The 11940-nt window shown below is 38.3% G+C and overlaps 1 protein-coding gene across 1 annotated transcript; it reads right to left on the bottom strand.

The window, feature by feature from the left end:
• Positions 1–166: 166 nt before the first annotated feature.
• On the bottom strand, positions 167–11506 carry LOC139113589 (protein grindelwald). The gene is made up of 5 exons (XM_070674829.1): positions 11296–11506; positions 6853–7328; positions 4923–4988; positions 4295–4452; positions 167–4120 (listed from the first exon to the last, which is right to left on the bottom strand). The coding sequence occupies exons 2-5, from the start codon at positions 7064–7066 to the stop codon at positions 3827–3829; spliced, it is 732 nt and encodes a 243-aa protein (XP_070530930.1). The 5' UTR covers positions 7067–7328; positions 11296–11506; the 3' UTR covers positions 167–3826.
• Between the last annotated feature and the right edge of the window lie 434 nt (positions 11507–11940).

Raw genomic sequence — 11940 nt, 5'->3', positions numbered from 1 at the left:
AGAAGGAACCCGACATCCCGCAGACATTCTGAGAGGAGGAGGAGGCCCAGGAAGGGCATCCTGCATCGGCGGAGCAACTTTTAGGTAAGCATTAATTTCTTTAATAAAATCTTTATTAAAAAAAAACCTTCACTTTTTTTTTTATCAATTTTATTAACTACGCATGTCTACATTAAAATTTTATTTTTTATGTTACAGTCACCGGCAGAAGTCTACAACTCCGCTGTATGCAGATTGGTAAGTCGCATGACTTTTTTTCCTAATTTGTTATTGGGTTTTTTGAACCGGCAACACGTAATTAATTAATGTTCTCAATTATAATGACACGCACGTATTGAGACCCTTCTAAAAATAGCGCACGCAAAACGTGCGCCTGGTTTCTTCTAATATTATAAAAAGAACATTCGCACCCTTGTATTAATTTTAAAATCGACGTGATAACAACGGTGAAATATTAAATATTTATTCAAGATATACTTCGATTGATGCGTAACTTGAAAAAATGGATTTTATGTCGTATTTAACTTCTCATGATGGACAGTCGTAACAAATTCGTGTCGCATTTTACAAATATCTTAGAAATATTATAACCATTATACAAACTTCGTATAATCAAAATCTTAACAATCACTTAATATCGCGATTAAAATTAATTCGCATAAAAACTTTTTTCACATTCTGTTGTGATGTAACGTAGTGGATAAATCAACGAAACGAATTAAACGATCACGTTTCAACTATTTGAATATTATTACTCATAATGCAATTTTTTTTTCGAAAATCTCTAATGTATACATATATATATATAAAGTATAACTTGAGTAACATTTTCATGTATTTATTTTAAATTAATCCGATATTATTTTTATAAAAGTAAAATATTATTACAAAGTTTTGTAAAAAGATAAGGGTATAAAATATTAAAAATAAAATATATACGTTAACTTAATTCTAAAATATTTATTACTAGCATGAAATTTATTAATATTTTAATACTTTATATATATGTATACGTACATACATGTATGTGAGAGACGTTACCTCTTTATAAAATACTTATATTTCACAAATTTCTAAATGTATATCACAAATATATGTCAATATTGAAAAAATTTATCGGAAAGGCACGCCAAGTTATTTATTTTTTTTTAATTGCAATTATTTCGGATTGCGTTGAAAAAGGCACGCTTCAAGTCAAATAGACATTTATAAAACGATCTAAAAATAAGTACAATAATATGATCACAAACGATGGAACATACTTTACAGATTCAGACTAATTCACATACACCAACTCATTCGTCTAAAACGTAACATATGTTATATTATTATCACGCACAAAAAGTTATCCGATTTGTTATGATTAACAGAATAATGAATGTATATGTATATTTATTATAACATTTTCTAAAGTCGAGAAGAATCGAGCAAATTAGAAATGATATATTTACGGATAAATCGGATTAATATTACCAGCCTATCTATTCATAATACTGAATCAATAGTTAGAACCATAAAATTGATTAGTAAAATATTATATACAATTAAAATTACACACAACAATTTATTTTAACGCTCTAAAAAAAAATTGAGAGAATCCTACTAAAATCTTAAACCATCTTACTCTCGTAAATTTTTTTTAATTCGCAAAAATTCCTTTATGTCGTTTTAATTAAAATATATCAACTATAATAAAAGTAGTTAAATAGGGGTAAATTACAGTAATTTGCTATATGTATATACGTGCGCATACACATGTATACATACATTCAATCTGCAAATTTAATACTACGAGCTGCCTTTGGGCAAAATTAATATCTTCGTTTCTGGAAGACACCCTCGAAGGGATCATATAATGAAATGAAAAATGTGCTGTAGTGTGTAGCTATTGCTATTTCATTAACCGTTAAACGGCGAATTGTGTAGAAATGATTAAAACTAAGGTCAGGAGCGATTGCTGCACGGCGAGGGCGAAGAATTTTACATTAATTTAATCTTGAGCAACTTTTAACATGTGTACTCATTAAAATTGAGCATTAATCGAGCACTTCCTCCCAATTGATAAAAATAGAGTATTCCTCGGAGAGCAAGCGATTATTGAGCGCTGTTTTGAGCAAATTGTATTTCAGTGCATATTTATTTCCAAAATTGAATATCTGTCAATATTCTTTCAATTCTATCGAATTTAAAAAATAATCAGCTTATTTGATCATAAAAAAAAAAAATTACATTCCTACGAAATTTCGCAATGTAATACGTTATATCTATGGCTCGCCACGGCTCGCGATAAAATTGTTATCGATTTCCCTTCACTCTTGCACGCAAACGTCACTGACCTATGCAAAGTACATCGTCTGGACGACGCACATTTGCTCGAAAGGCCTTTCATGGACGGAATGGCTGATAAGGAAGTGATAGTTCTTAACTTATTTATCATACATATTTATTACTAGAATCCTATATAGACACGCGTGCATAATTTGCAACAAAAATTTACGCACCAGTTTGGACTATTAAAATTATTTTAGTGCGATCATCATAATATCGTTCTAACATACTTAACAAGGGAACCTTCGCAATTGTCCTCACCGATTTTAACGAGCTTCGGATACGTTTATTCAATGTAATAATCCAATTACTTCGAACGAAAGAGAAGTAAAAGGAACGATTGAACGTGTGTTGCTTAAAATGCGAAACTATAAATAACTTCAATCGGAGGAAGAAGAGACTTTAGAATTTTATAAAGGACATGAAATACTAGAAATAGAAATCAACAATTTTTGCTTCTGGTATTTTATATCTCTTATAAAAATCCAAAGTCTTTTCTTCCTCTATTTAAAGTTGTGTATCGTTTTGCAATTCAAGTAACATATGTTCATTCGTTCTTTTTACTTCTTTTTCGTCCGAAGTTATTCGATTTTGTGGAAGATCGAAAGCACCGAATGTTACGTAAAGTAACATTATTATATTGAATAAACGTATCCAAAAGTCATCAAACTCGGTGAAGGATAGTTACGAAGGTTCCCTTTGTAAGTCTCGCGAGCATATCGCGACAATAATTATTTAATTAAGTCACACAGCCGCACGGTTCGCGACACGCATTCACGAGTCACTCAAAAATCTTATAGTAGTTATATTACAATTGTACAAGTAATTTATTAGGGCGACGTAAACGTTATTTAAAATATTGCTCTTTTAATAAGCGATGAATTACTTTCTTAATTGGAAATGAGCTTGCATTGTCATTTTCCAACTTGAGACTGTGGTCATTCATGGAACAATCGACTATGAATATTATTCTTAAAATCTGCTTAACATACGCGTTAAAATGCGTAAGCATTCAAGAAAGACAAGTGGCGGTATAAGCAATTTCTTATTCAATCGCTTCTCGCTATAAATATGTTCCAATATGCAATAACATCGCGGCTTGAAAAACCCATTCATAAAAACGTGAAAAATCTTATGCAACATCTCAATATGCATTCGCAGAATAAGATATAATAGAATTGCCACGTCATATTTCACGCACATTACACGCCTCGCCACATCCTTTTTTTTTTTTCCTGTTCATTTAAGCCACGATTGTCTAAGGTTCCAATAATAACCAATCTTTTTTTTCAATATTTTTTTGTTTTCCTACAAATACAATTGTCTTCGCAAAAATGTTCCCATTTATCTCGCGGAGGAACTTCAAAATGTATTTTTTAGCACTAGGAAACGTGCTTCTTAATATTTCTTTCTTTTAAGTACGTCAAAAACTTTTCCAAGTAAAGTTAAAAGTAGTATCGTTCCCTTATCTTTATCAATGTTAAATGTACATGCAATTTTAAAACGAACTCTCACGTGCCTTGGTCTTGAGTTGCGCGGCGTCCGGGCTCGGTGTCATTGCTGGATTATCGTAAGCGTAGTCGAGAGTGGTATCCTCGCTGGCATGGCGTCGTGAAAGCGGAGTGCTCGTGGTGTTCGGCGTGGTATTAATCCCGTTACTGTTGCTATTGCTGTTATTATTCTCGATCTTCGTTTCTTGCTCCACCGTGGCACTTATGCTCGGTATAGTCAGCTTGAGACCGTTTTGTTTGTTCACGGAAGCCTCGACGTCATCTTGCACTTTGTTCCTAGCCTGAAGCAAACAAAATTCAGACGTTAAAATATCCCCGATTGTTTTATCTGCGATTTTACGGTATTTTGTCTCCACACAAGCTCGTCTAAGTTATCCAAAAGAAAAAATTTGTTGCAGTGGTAATAAATAGCGAGTCAAGGCTCTTAGATAAGTCTATTCTTTTTGGGTTCTGACCTTTACTTTCATGCTTCGTCTGAATACAGTTTGTAAAGAATGCTGAATCCTTTTCCACCGTATTAAGGTCCTTCCCAGCAGGTATAGCATTCCGAAGAGTGAGAAACAGGTCAACGTTGTCGTGATTACGAATCTATACTTCAGTTTCTCGACCTCCTCTATAACAGAAGAATAGATTTCAAATAGATTTTTTAAAACTAATGACGCAAAAATTATCTAAGAAACCAAAGCGATTACTCAGTACAAAATGCTTACGATATATTTTTTCTAATTGCGGATTATATAAGGCAACGAATATACATAAAGCGACGCTAAAATATCAAAACTTTTTGAGTATTCTTTCAAGTTGGTTGAAAAAAATTTTTTTAACGTACGTACATGTATTTTACGATTATTAAATTTATATTTTTATAATGAAAATAGCTGCGAGATAAGTAACGGTAAATCGCAAGTACCGTATGTTGCCACTGTGCATCAAGCAGCAGTCGCTTAAGAATTACAAACCGAACGACGTCTGTGCGAGATTTACGTCGTTGAAATCTCCGACTCATCTTACTTCTCTCGGAGACAGGCGCGGTACTTCACGCGAAATTATGTGCATATTTTATTCACATTAGAGCCCACTCACCTCTGAGATCATCATACTGCCTTGATTGATCCATGCGTTGAGCATAGCGCTGATCAAGAAGATAAACTGAAATCAAAAGAAGCGACGAACAATTAATTCAGCATTTCGCACACTCGCATTGCGTTTGTCGAGCAAACTTTCACGAAGTGTACTCGAAAAGTTTCAACGTTAATGTATATGTTTCATTAATACTTCTTTATCAATCCAATCAGACATTTATTTAGAAAGCGTTACAAAAAATAACTATTAGCGACGCTACAAAACTCGAAAGATTTCTCCAACTATAATTGTATTATTATACACGCGCGAGAGAGAAACTCGACGCTATTGCTCACATATAAAAAAAATTAATTAATTATATTTTCAAGGACTGACACAAATCTAAATAACATTAATTCTCACCACAATCTTTTTTTAATCGTATAAATTAATCTATTTGTTCAAGTTTAATTTAAAAAAGAAAACGAAAAATTGCGTTTTATTTAAAATTAATACTGCTTACGCGCGATTTATCTGCTTGCCGCTTAAACGTTGTCTTTAAATCGTTCTCTCTCCTTATTCGAATCAATGATCTCTCAAAAAATACAGGTCCTCGCGCGCTTGCGTAAGGCCAATGAAATCGGTCGCGATAGCAACTTGCAACAAACAATTCCGACCTACGGTGCTCACGTGTAGCACGTGTAGCACGTGAGAGCGCGATTATGCCTTACCCCAACTATAAACACGAGATGACCCCGTTTTAAATTGAAAAGAAAAACAAATCCAGACCTGGGACGACGAGTTTAGGTAGATCGATTCACGAAAACGCCGGCCGCGATAACGGTACATAGAATTCGTAAGCAAAAGGAAGACCTTAAATTCAAATATAATGAATTGAAAATTAATTCAGAATTACATCAACGTCGATGCGACATGAAAAGAAATTATCTTTCTGCAGTTTTTAAGTCATTGGATTATTTTATATTCATTACTCAGCACACGCGGAGTCAACAGGCTCTCCCCCAACATAGAAATTACGTACAAGTTTGAACCGAGTTTACCGACATAACGTAACCGGACACCGTAACGGGGACTCTAAATGAAAAACCAGACATGAACCCGACAAAACTCTACGCGGACAGTTTCGTACAAGCGCACGTCAAATCAAATCCCTCCCTCTCGCTCCTCTTTTTCTCTCCTCGTCAAGGCGAGAGAGCATCTTTTGACATAAAGGCAGAGAATTTCATTCTTAGCGCGTCCCAAGAAGGAGCGGAGGCGCGGTTTCTCCTACCTGTCGGAGCATGAAATACATCTCCCCTTCTCTATTGCGGAACCGATGTTGAATACCAAGCAGGAATGGAAGGGAAAAAAAAAAAAAAAAGGACGACTAAGAGGATAGAAAGGGTCCGAGGAGGCTAAAGGAAAAAGAACGGCAGGCAGAAGGGAGAGAGGAAGCGAAAGAAGCTAGGTGACTCATCGACTGTGTTCGCGTGTGGGAAGTCGGTAGGAACAGTCAGGTGCAAAGTCAACGGACCCGAGAACCCGGGTTTGGTTTGCTCGCTTGGTCGTCGCGCTTGGCAGAGGTGAACGATGGCACCGTATTACTATCCGGTTTCCCGTACGCGCTGGGTTATATAAAAACGAGAAACCGGAACGACAGGACGACGCATCGAGATACGTGATAGGCGCTGGACGAAAGAGCGATCGATTTATAAATTAAAATTCGTAAAACGCGAGCCGATAAAACGTCAATGCTTCTTTCCAACGTTTCTAAGTTTTAAACTAATTGCGAAAAAACATCTTACACTCGAATGAAATCGCGCGATAAATTTCTTAATAGTTAAAAATAGTCCTGCGATCTTTGTCGTCTTTCTTAGCAACAAAAAAAAAAAAAAAATAGCAGGGGTATCGCAATAGTTTCTTTTTACGTAGAAGTATGTTCGTTACTCACATTGACAGTCTTTCGTGCATTCTTCTGGCTGATAATTATGGCTCGTGACGTTACACGCGATCGCACAGGGTCTGCAGTGCTGGTCGAAAGGGCTGCAGTACTCCGAGATGTCGCAGAATTTTTCGCCGCATTTGGTACCCCGAGGATCGAGCTCGGCCAGCAAGACGTTAGCCAACACGGATAGAACGATGATGGTCGTCACTATTAATGTCATGCTGTTTCGGTCTTCTTCAGGAGTACGCAATCGAAGTCGATATCGGGTAGACGAGCGACGAATTTATCTTAATTCGCCTACCAGCTGGCTCTCTACCTTTTCCTAATTTTCCTTCTTGCTTTCTTCTTCCTTCCTCTCGTTTTACCTCGAATTACGGATCTAGGCCACAATCGTGATTCTCTTGCGAACCATAGTCGACGCTCATTACGATCCTTAACGGCACTTGAAAAGTATACCTCGAAGAGGCTCCATGCTCGTGATGCTAAAAAAAAATCGCAAAGAAATTCCTGTTTATATATGTAAAAAATCCTGGCAACTGATTCGTATTTTAATGACTAAAAAAATTAACGTTTGTCAAATAAGAAAATTATACGTAGGCGCGACTCGCGTTACGGCGGCTAATTTTACGTATTCTCTAACATTATAAATTCTGCTCGTGCTGTTATTGTCGCATGAATGAATATCCAGATTCCAAGCGAATTGCTAAAAGATACGAATTTAAAAGCGACTCGTATGGTTTGAATGTACGTCGCTCGTTTGAATCGCCTCGATCGCGGAAGAGGATTTTTAGCAGACAAATGTATTTTCATTCCGTTAATTTCGTCCGATTGCGTCGCAATGGGAGATGCGTCCTGACAAAGTGTCACGCATCACCTGCGTACTTCAAACACCTGTGTTAAATGCATACTCAAACGCGGCTGGATGCATCAAAATGGTCTCCGCGGCGTCGCGCAACGGCGGAGAGATACTTTCGCCTACCCACAGACGACCTCGTTTTATTGTCACATCACGGACTGTTTTGTAAATTATTATTATACGCGCAGTCTGCACTCGGCAGTGCTTTATTTCTTTCGATTGCGTGAACATTTGCGTAGGTGACGAAGCATTTTTTTTAGATCCAACAGCGCATTCCTAATCGCATTCCACACGACAGATCGCGATGATATTATCAAAAGCGACAATAAGTAGGCAGAGTTATAAATTTAACTATGCTAATAGGCTACGTATCAATTAAAATAAATTAACCGGATGATAATGAGGTACATGAAAACCGGGTGTAGTGCATATCGATGTAATTCGCAGTAGTTTTCAAAATATAATGAGAGACTAATATTCTCAGGGCCGCTTCGTATCGCATTTGTGACTCATTCCTCGTATCAACCGAGGCAAACGCTTGCTTCGTTTTCTAAGTAACTTCATATAGGAAAGGAAAACGCTCTCCGAATTGTCGATCAAAGCCAGGAATTCTGAATTATGTCAATCGACCACTTCATGTTTTTTTTTTTTTTTTCTCACGCTGATTTTAATTCTATTAGAAATCTGAGAGAATTAAACAATATTTAATTCTTTATTAAATTAAATATTTAACGTTCAGCTTTTAAATATTTAAGATCGAGCTAAGTTAAATCGACGATTAGGGACTTAAAATTATCTTCGAAAAAATTCTTTTCCGAGAAAAATATTATTTAAAATCAAAATACATTATCACAGATGATATTGTCGTAATATTTAATAATTGCCTCATAGCAATGTATTAAATCTTCACGATATTCTCACTGACGTTTCGGTAAGTCCGCCAACATACATGCCACCACATTTTGCCAACTGTTACGACATATCGTATGTCTTGAAATTGCGCAATCGGATATGTGTTCTGGAGCGAGCTTTATTTGTGAATATACGTTATAACGCGAATGCACGTTGCAATTCACCACGTGAAAACCGGCAAATGTTATAGTACATCTGGTGCCGAATGCACACAATACGTGTCGACGCAACGCTTTAGGATGTTGTCCGGGTGTTGTAACAAATAGAAATCGAATGTGAACACATGGTACCTACTTGAATGAATAGTCATACAAAACGTACGAAATAAAGTGACAGCAAACTGCAGTTTAAACAACTAGTTGAACGGGCAAAATACAGTCATTAGCATTATATAATAGTTGCAATTTATATCATTTACTTATATTATATGTATTCGAGATACATATATTTTATAAAAATTGATTTCCTACAAACTTTGTGTATTAAATTATAATTAGCTACGAAAACATATAACTAATAGAATCTGTCGTTAGCGAGCTCGTCGGGGATATTAAAAAAATATCTCTTCTGCCAATAGAATATTATTTCAAAACGTGTATTCGTCGCATTCCGGCACGTTTGCCGACAACCTCGCAGGTCTACTTTTCGCAGCGCCTCGATCTTGTTTTTACTCCGCGATAACGGAAAACGTCGCTATAACTATGTCGCGCTGAAACTCCACATCGAACGACGTTCGTCGTGGAAAGTCCGAGTAGAAGTCAGAGTAGGCGGTGGACGCGCACGGCCGGGGCACAGGAATGTTGCCTGACTGGTTCACGAGGAGGCTTTTACGCATGGCGAACGTTACGGACCCGAATGTACGTCGTCGATACACGCGCTAAAACCGCCGGGCACGATCGAAGACATGAGTCACGAATCAAAATCGTTCGAGTCTATCGAATATTGAGTAGCGCGGTGTAAACTAATTGCTGGTATAATCAAGAAATTCAACGCGATAGTGGCATAGATTTGCATTATAATGTTGTAAGGAATTTATATCGCGACGCCGGAGTCGTTTTTTTAAACTTCATTAAGCTTGATTCCACGATCCGCAGCGACGGATCGGAAGACGCAATCTAGAGATACCGCCGAGCAAGTGTCCAGAGATGTTTCCTGTAATATAGCAAACGGCAGTACGCAATTATCGCCACCGCGCACGGTTATTTTAATTACAGGCTGACTCACGTCGCCGCACGTACTCGATATCTCGTTTCTCGTAACATCTTTGGCTCATTGATAACGTCGTGCACGGCACAGTGCCTCGTCGCGTTTACGTCAGAATGAATTGTCGCGGGATGCCGCGTCACACGTGCGATCATCTTCCTTATGACGGAACACCGCAAATGCTGCGCCAGCGATTGCTCTTGGAAGAAACTGCGTTCGCGATTATATCGCGAACTAAAACGAACGTCGCTCGATCAGATATAATTACTTATTAAATAGTTGTTATCGCCACGACGTCGTCGAACTACTTCGATTCAGAGATTTTCCACGCTGATCGTTCGATTCCCTACGATAATGTAACGTCGCGCTCGAGTGATTTGTCCTTGCACGAGCGAGTAAAGCAGCGATGCATATTTAACGAGTTTTCGGAAAGCATTGTATGATACCGGAAACATATACCTTATTGAAAGCATACGTGAACGATAAGTGACACAGATGCTTGAAAAAAATCGTTAGCAAAAAAACAAAGGAATTCTTTCGTTACTTCAAAATCGATAGTTTTCTTAAATAATTTTGATCGCGTTCTTCTCGTAAATAATTTCTTCGTAATCGAGCATAGAGTAGGAAATTTTTTCGCTACGCTATTTTATACTGTTTAAGACCGATTTATGTTATCGATTATGTTAACGAGACATTTTTACTTTCGATAGTTAGCAATATTTAAACGGCGATAAAAACACCGGCTTCGAATTAAGTGGAGCATCATTTAGTTAAGGTGTTCGGTAACTTTTCTCGCGAGCATTGTGTAAATTCTAGCATATGGTACCGGTGTTTCCAAGCAACAGGATCGATATTGCATATATATAGAAGCAACGGATCGATGCAGTGCGAATAAATCGTGAAATTATTTCAAGGCACGTCAAGTCCACGACCCCGCGTCTTATCCGTGCACCTACGTGATCGTTAAAGTCTCCGCGGGTCCTCCTCCAACATCATCCGGCCGTCCGTACAAAACGCGTATCCTCACGCACTTCTCGACGTGCGCACTTCGCTCCTACACGTCGATCGGCTCTAATTCGATTCGAGCAGCTCGGTAACCGGATTCTCGCGCATCTAATGACAACGATAAGCTCGATAGCAGTCGCAAACAAACAGTGTTCCCGCGACGATAACGATATTCAATCAAATATACGTAAATCAAGAGCACTTGTACATACATCGAAAAATGTTAAAGCAACCGTTTAAGAACGTCCGAACTACTGAAAACGTTATTCGAACTTGTCGTTACTATCGTAATTTCGAAATTATAGTCGAGAGAAAGAAAAAAAAAAAAAGGTTAAACCTAATTTCGAAGATAAATTAAACCGAGCATTGTTTGTCCAACTTCATGACGCAACGTTAGAGAGAGGCGAGCTGCGCCGAACTCCGCAAAGTCGTTACACAATTGTAATTACTGTTACAATAGGTCACTCGCTTACCGAGGTCATCCGTGAAGCGCGGTCTCTTGCGCGCGGTCCGGACGTACGCGCGCGATCACGCGCTACGCATCCCGGCGTTCTCCGGATTTCTGCGTCGCGAGGAACGCAGACGTGAAAGGGCACATCGTATTCGCCTCGCGTACAGGCTCGCAAACGCGCACCATCGACGCGGCCCGGCGCCGCGCTTGATTGTCGATCACGAGAAAACTGAGCCGAGTCAAGCGGAGGCGAGTACCCTCAGGTTCCCAAGGCTCCCACCTCTTCGGGAAGGGAGTCGGCACCGTCCCCTCCAACCAGCACACCTGTCTCCCTGCCCTCGCGTTTACCCATTCCTCCACCTCCTCCGACGTTTCTTTCTTTTTTTTTTTTTTTTTATTCCTCTCTTTCCTTCTCTCGCTTTTTCTCTTACCTGCCATTTACCTGTTGCCAGCTTGCGCGCGCACTCGCGTTCCGCGCTTTGACTGCCATCGGAGGTTCCACCGATGACGTTACTCACACGTGTTAACGTGTCAAGTGCGCGACCACGTGACTCCGACCGCGAAGGATACGAGCGCGTCCTCCGAAGATTCAAAGCTGACAGAAAAACTCATTTGCGTCTGCTAATGCATAATCTCTGTCTCTTGATAAAAAATTTAATAATTTATT

Source organism: Cardiocondyla obscurior, linkage group LG03 (assembly GCF_019399895.1).
Source record: "Cardiocondyla obscurior isolate alpha-2009 linkage group LG03, Cobs3.1, whole genome shotgun sequence".
Taxonomy (NCBI): Eukaryota; Metazoa; Arthropoda; class Insecta; order Hymenoptera; family Formicidae; genus Cardiocondyla; species Cardiocondyla obscurior.
Note: the sequence above shows the minus strand (reverse complement) of the source record. Positions and strands in the feature narration are given on the sequence as shown.

Coding starts and splice junctions, on each gene's coding strand:
- LOC139113589 (XM_070674829.1), bottom strand. CDS start 7,066: ATGACATTAATAGTGACGACCATCATCGTTCTATCCGTGTTGGCTAAC. Junction 4,989..6,852: donor ATGCACGAAAGACTGTCAAT/GTGAGTAACGAA, acceptor TTTTGATTTCAG/TTTATCTTCTTGATCAGCGC. Junction 4,453..4,922: donor GCAGTATGATGATCTCAGAG/GTGAGTGGGCTC, acceptor CTTCTGTTATAG/AGGAGGTCGAGAAACTGAAG.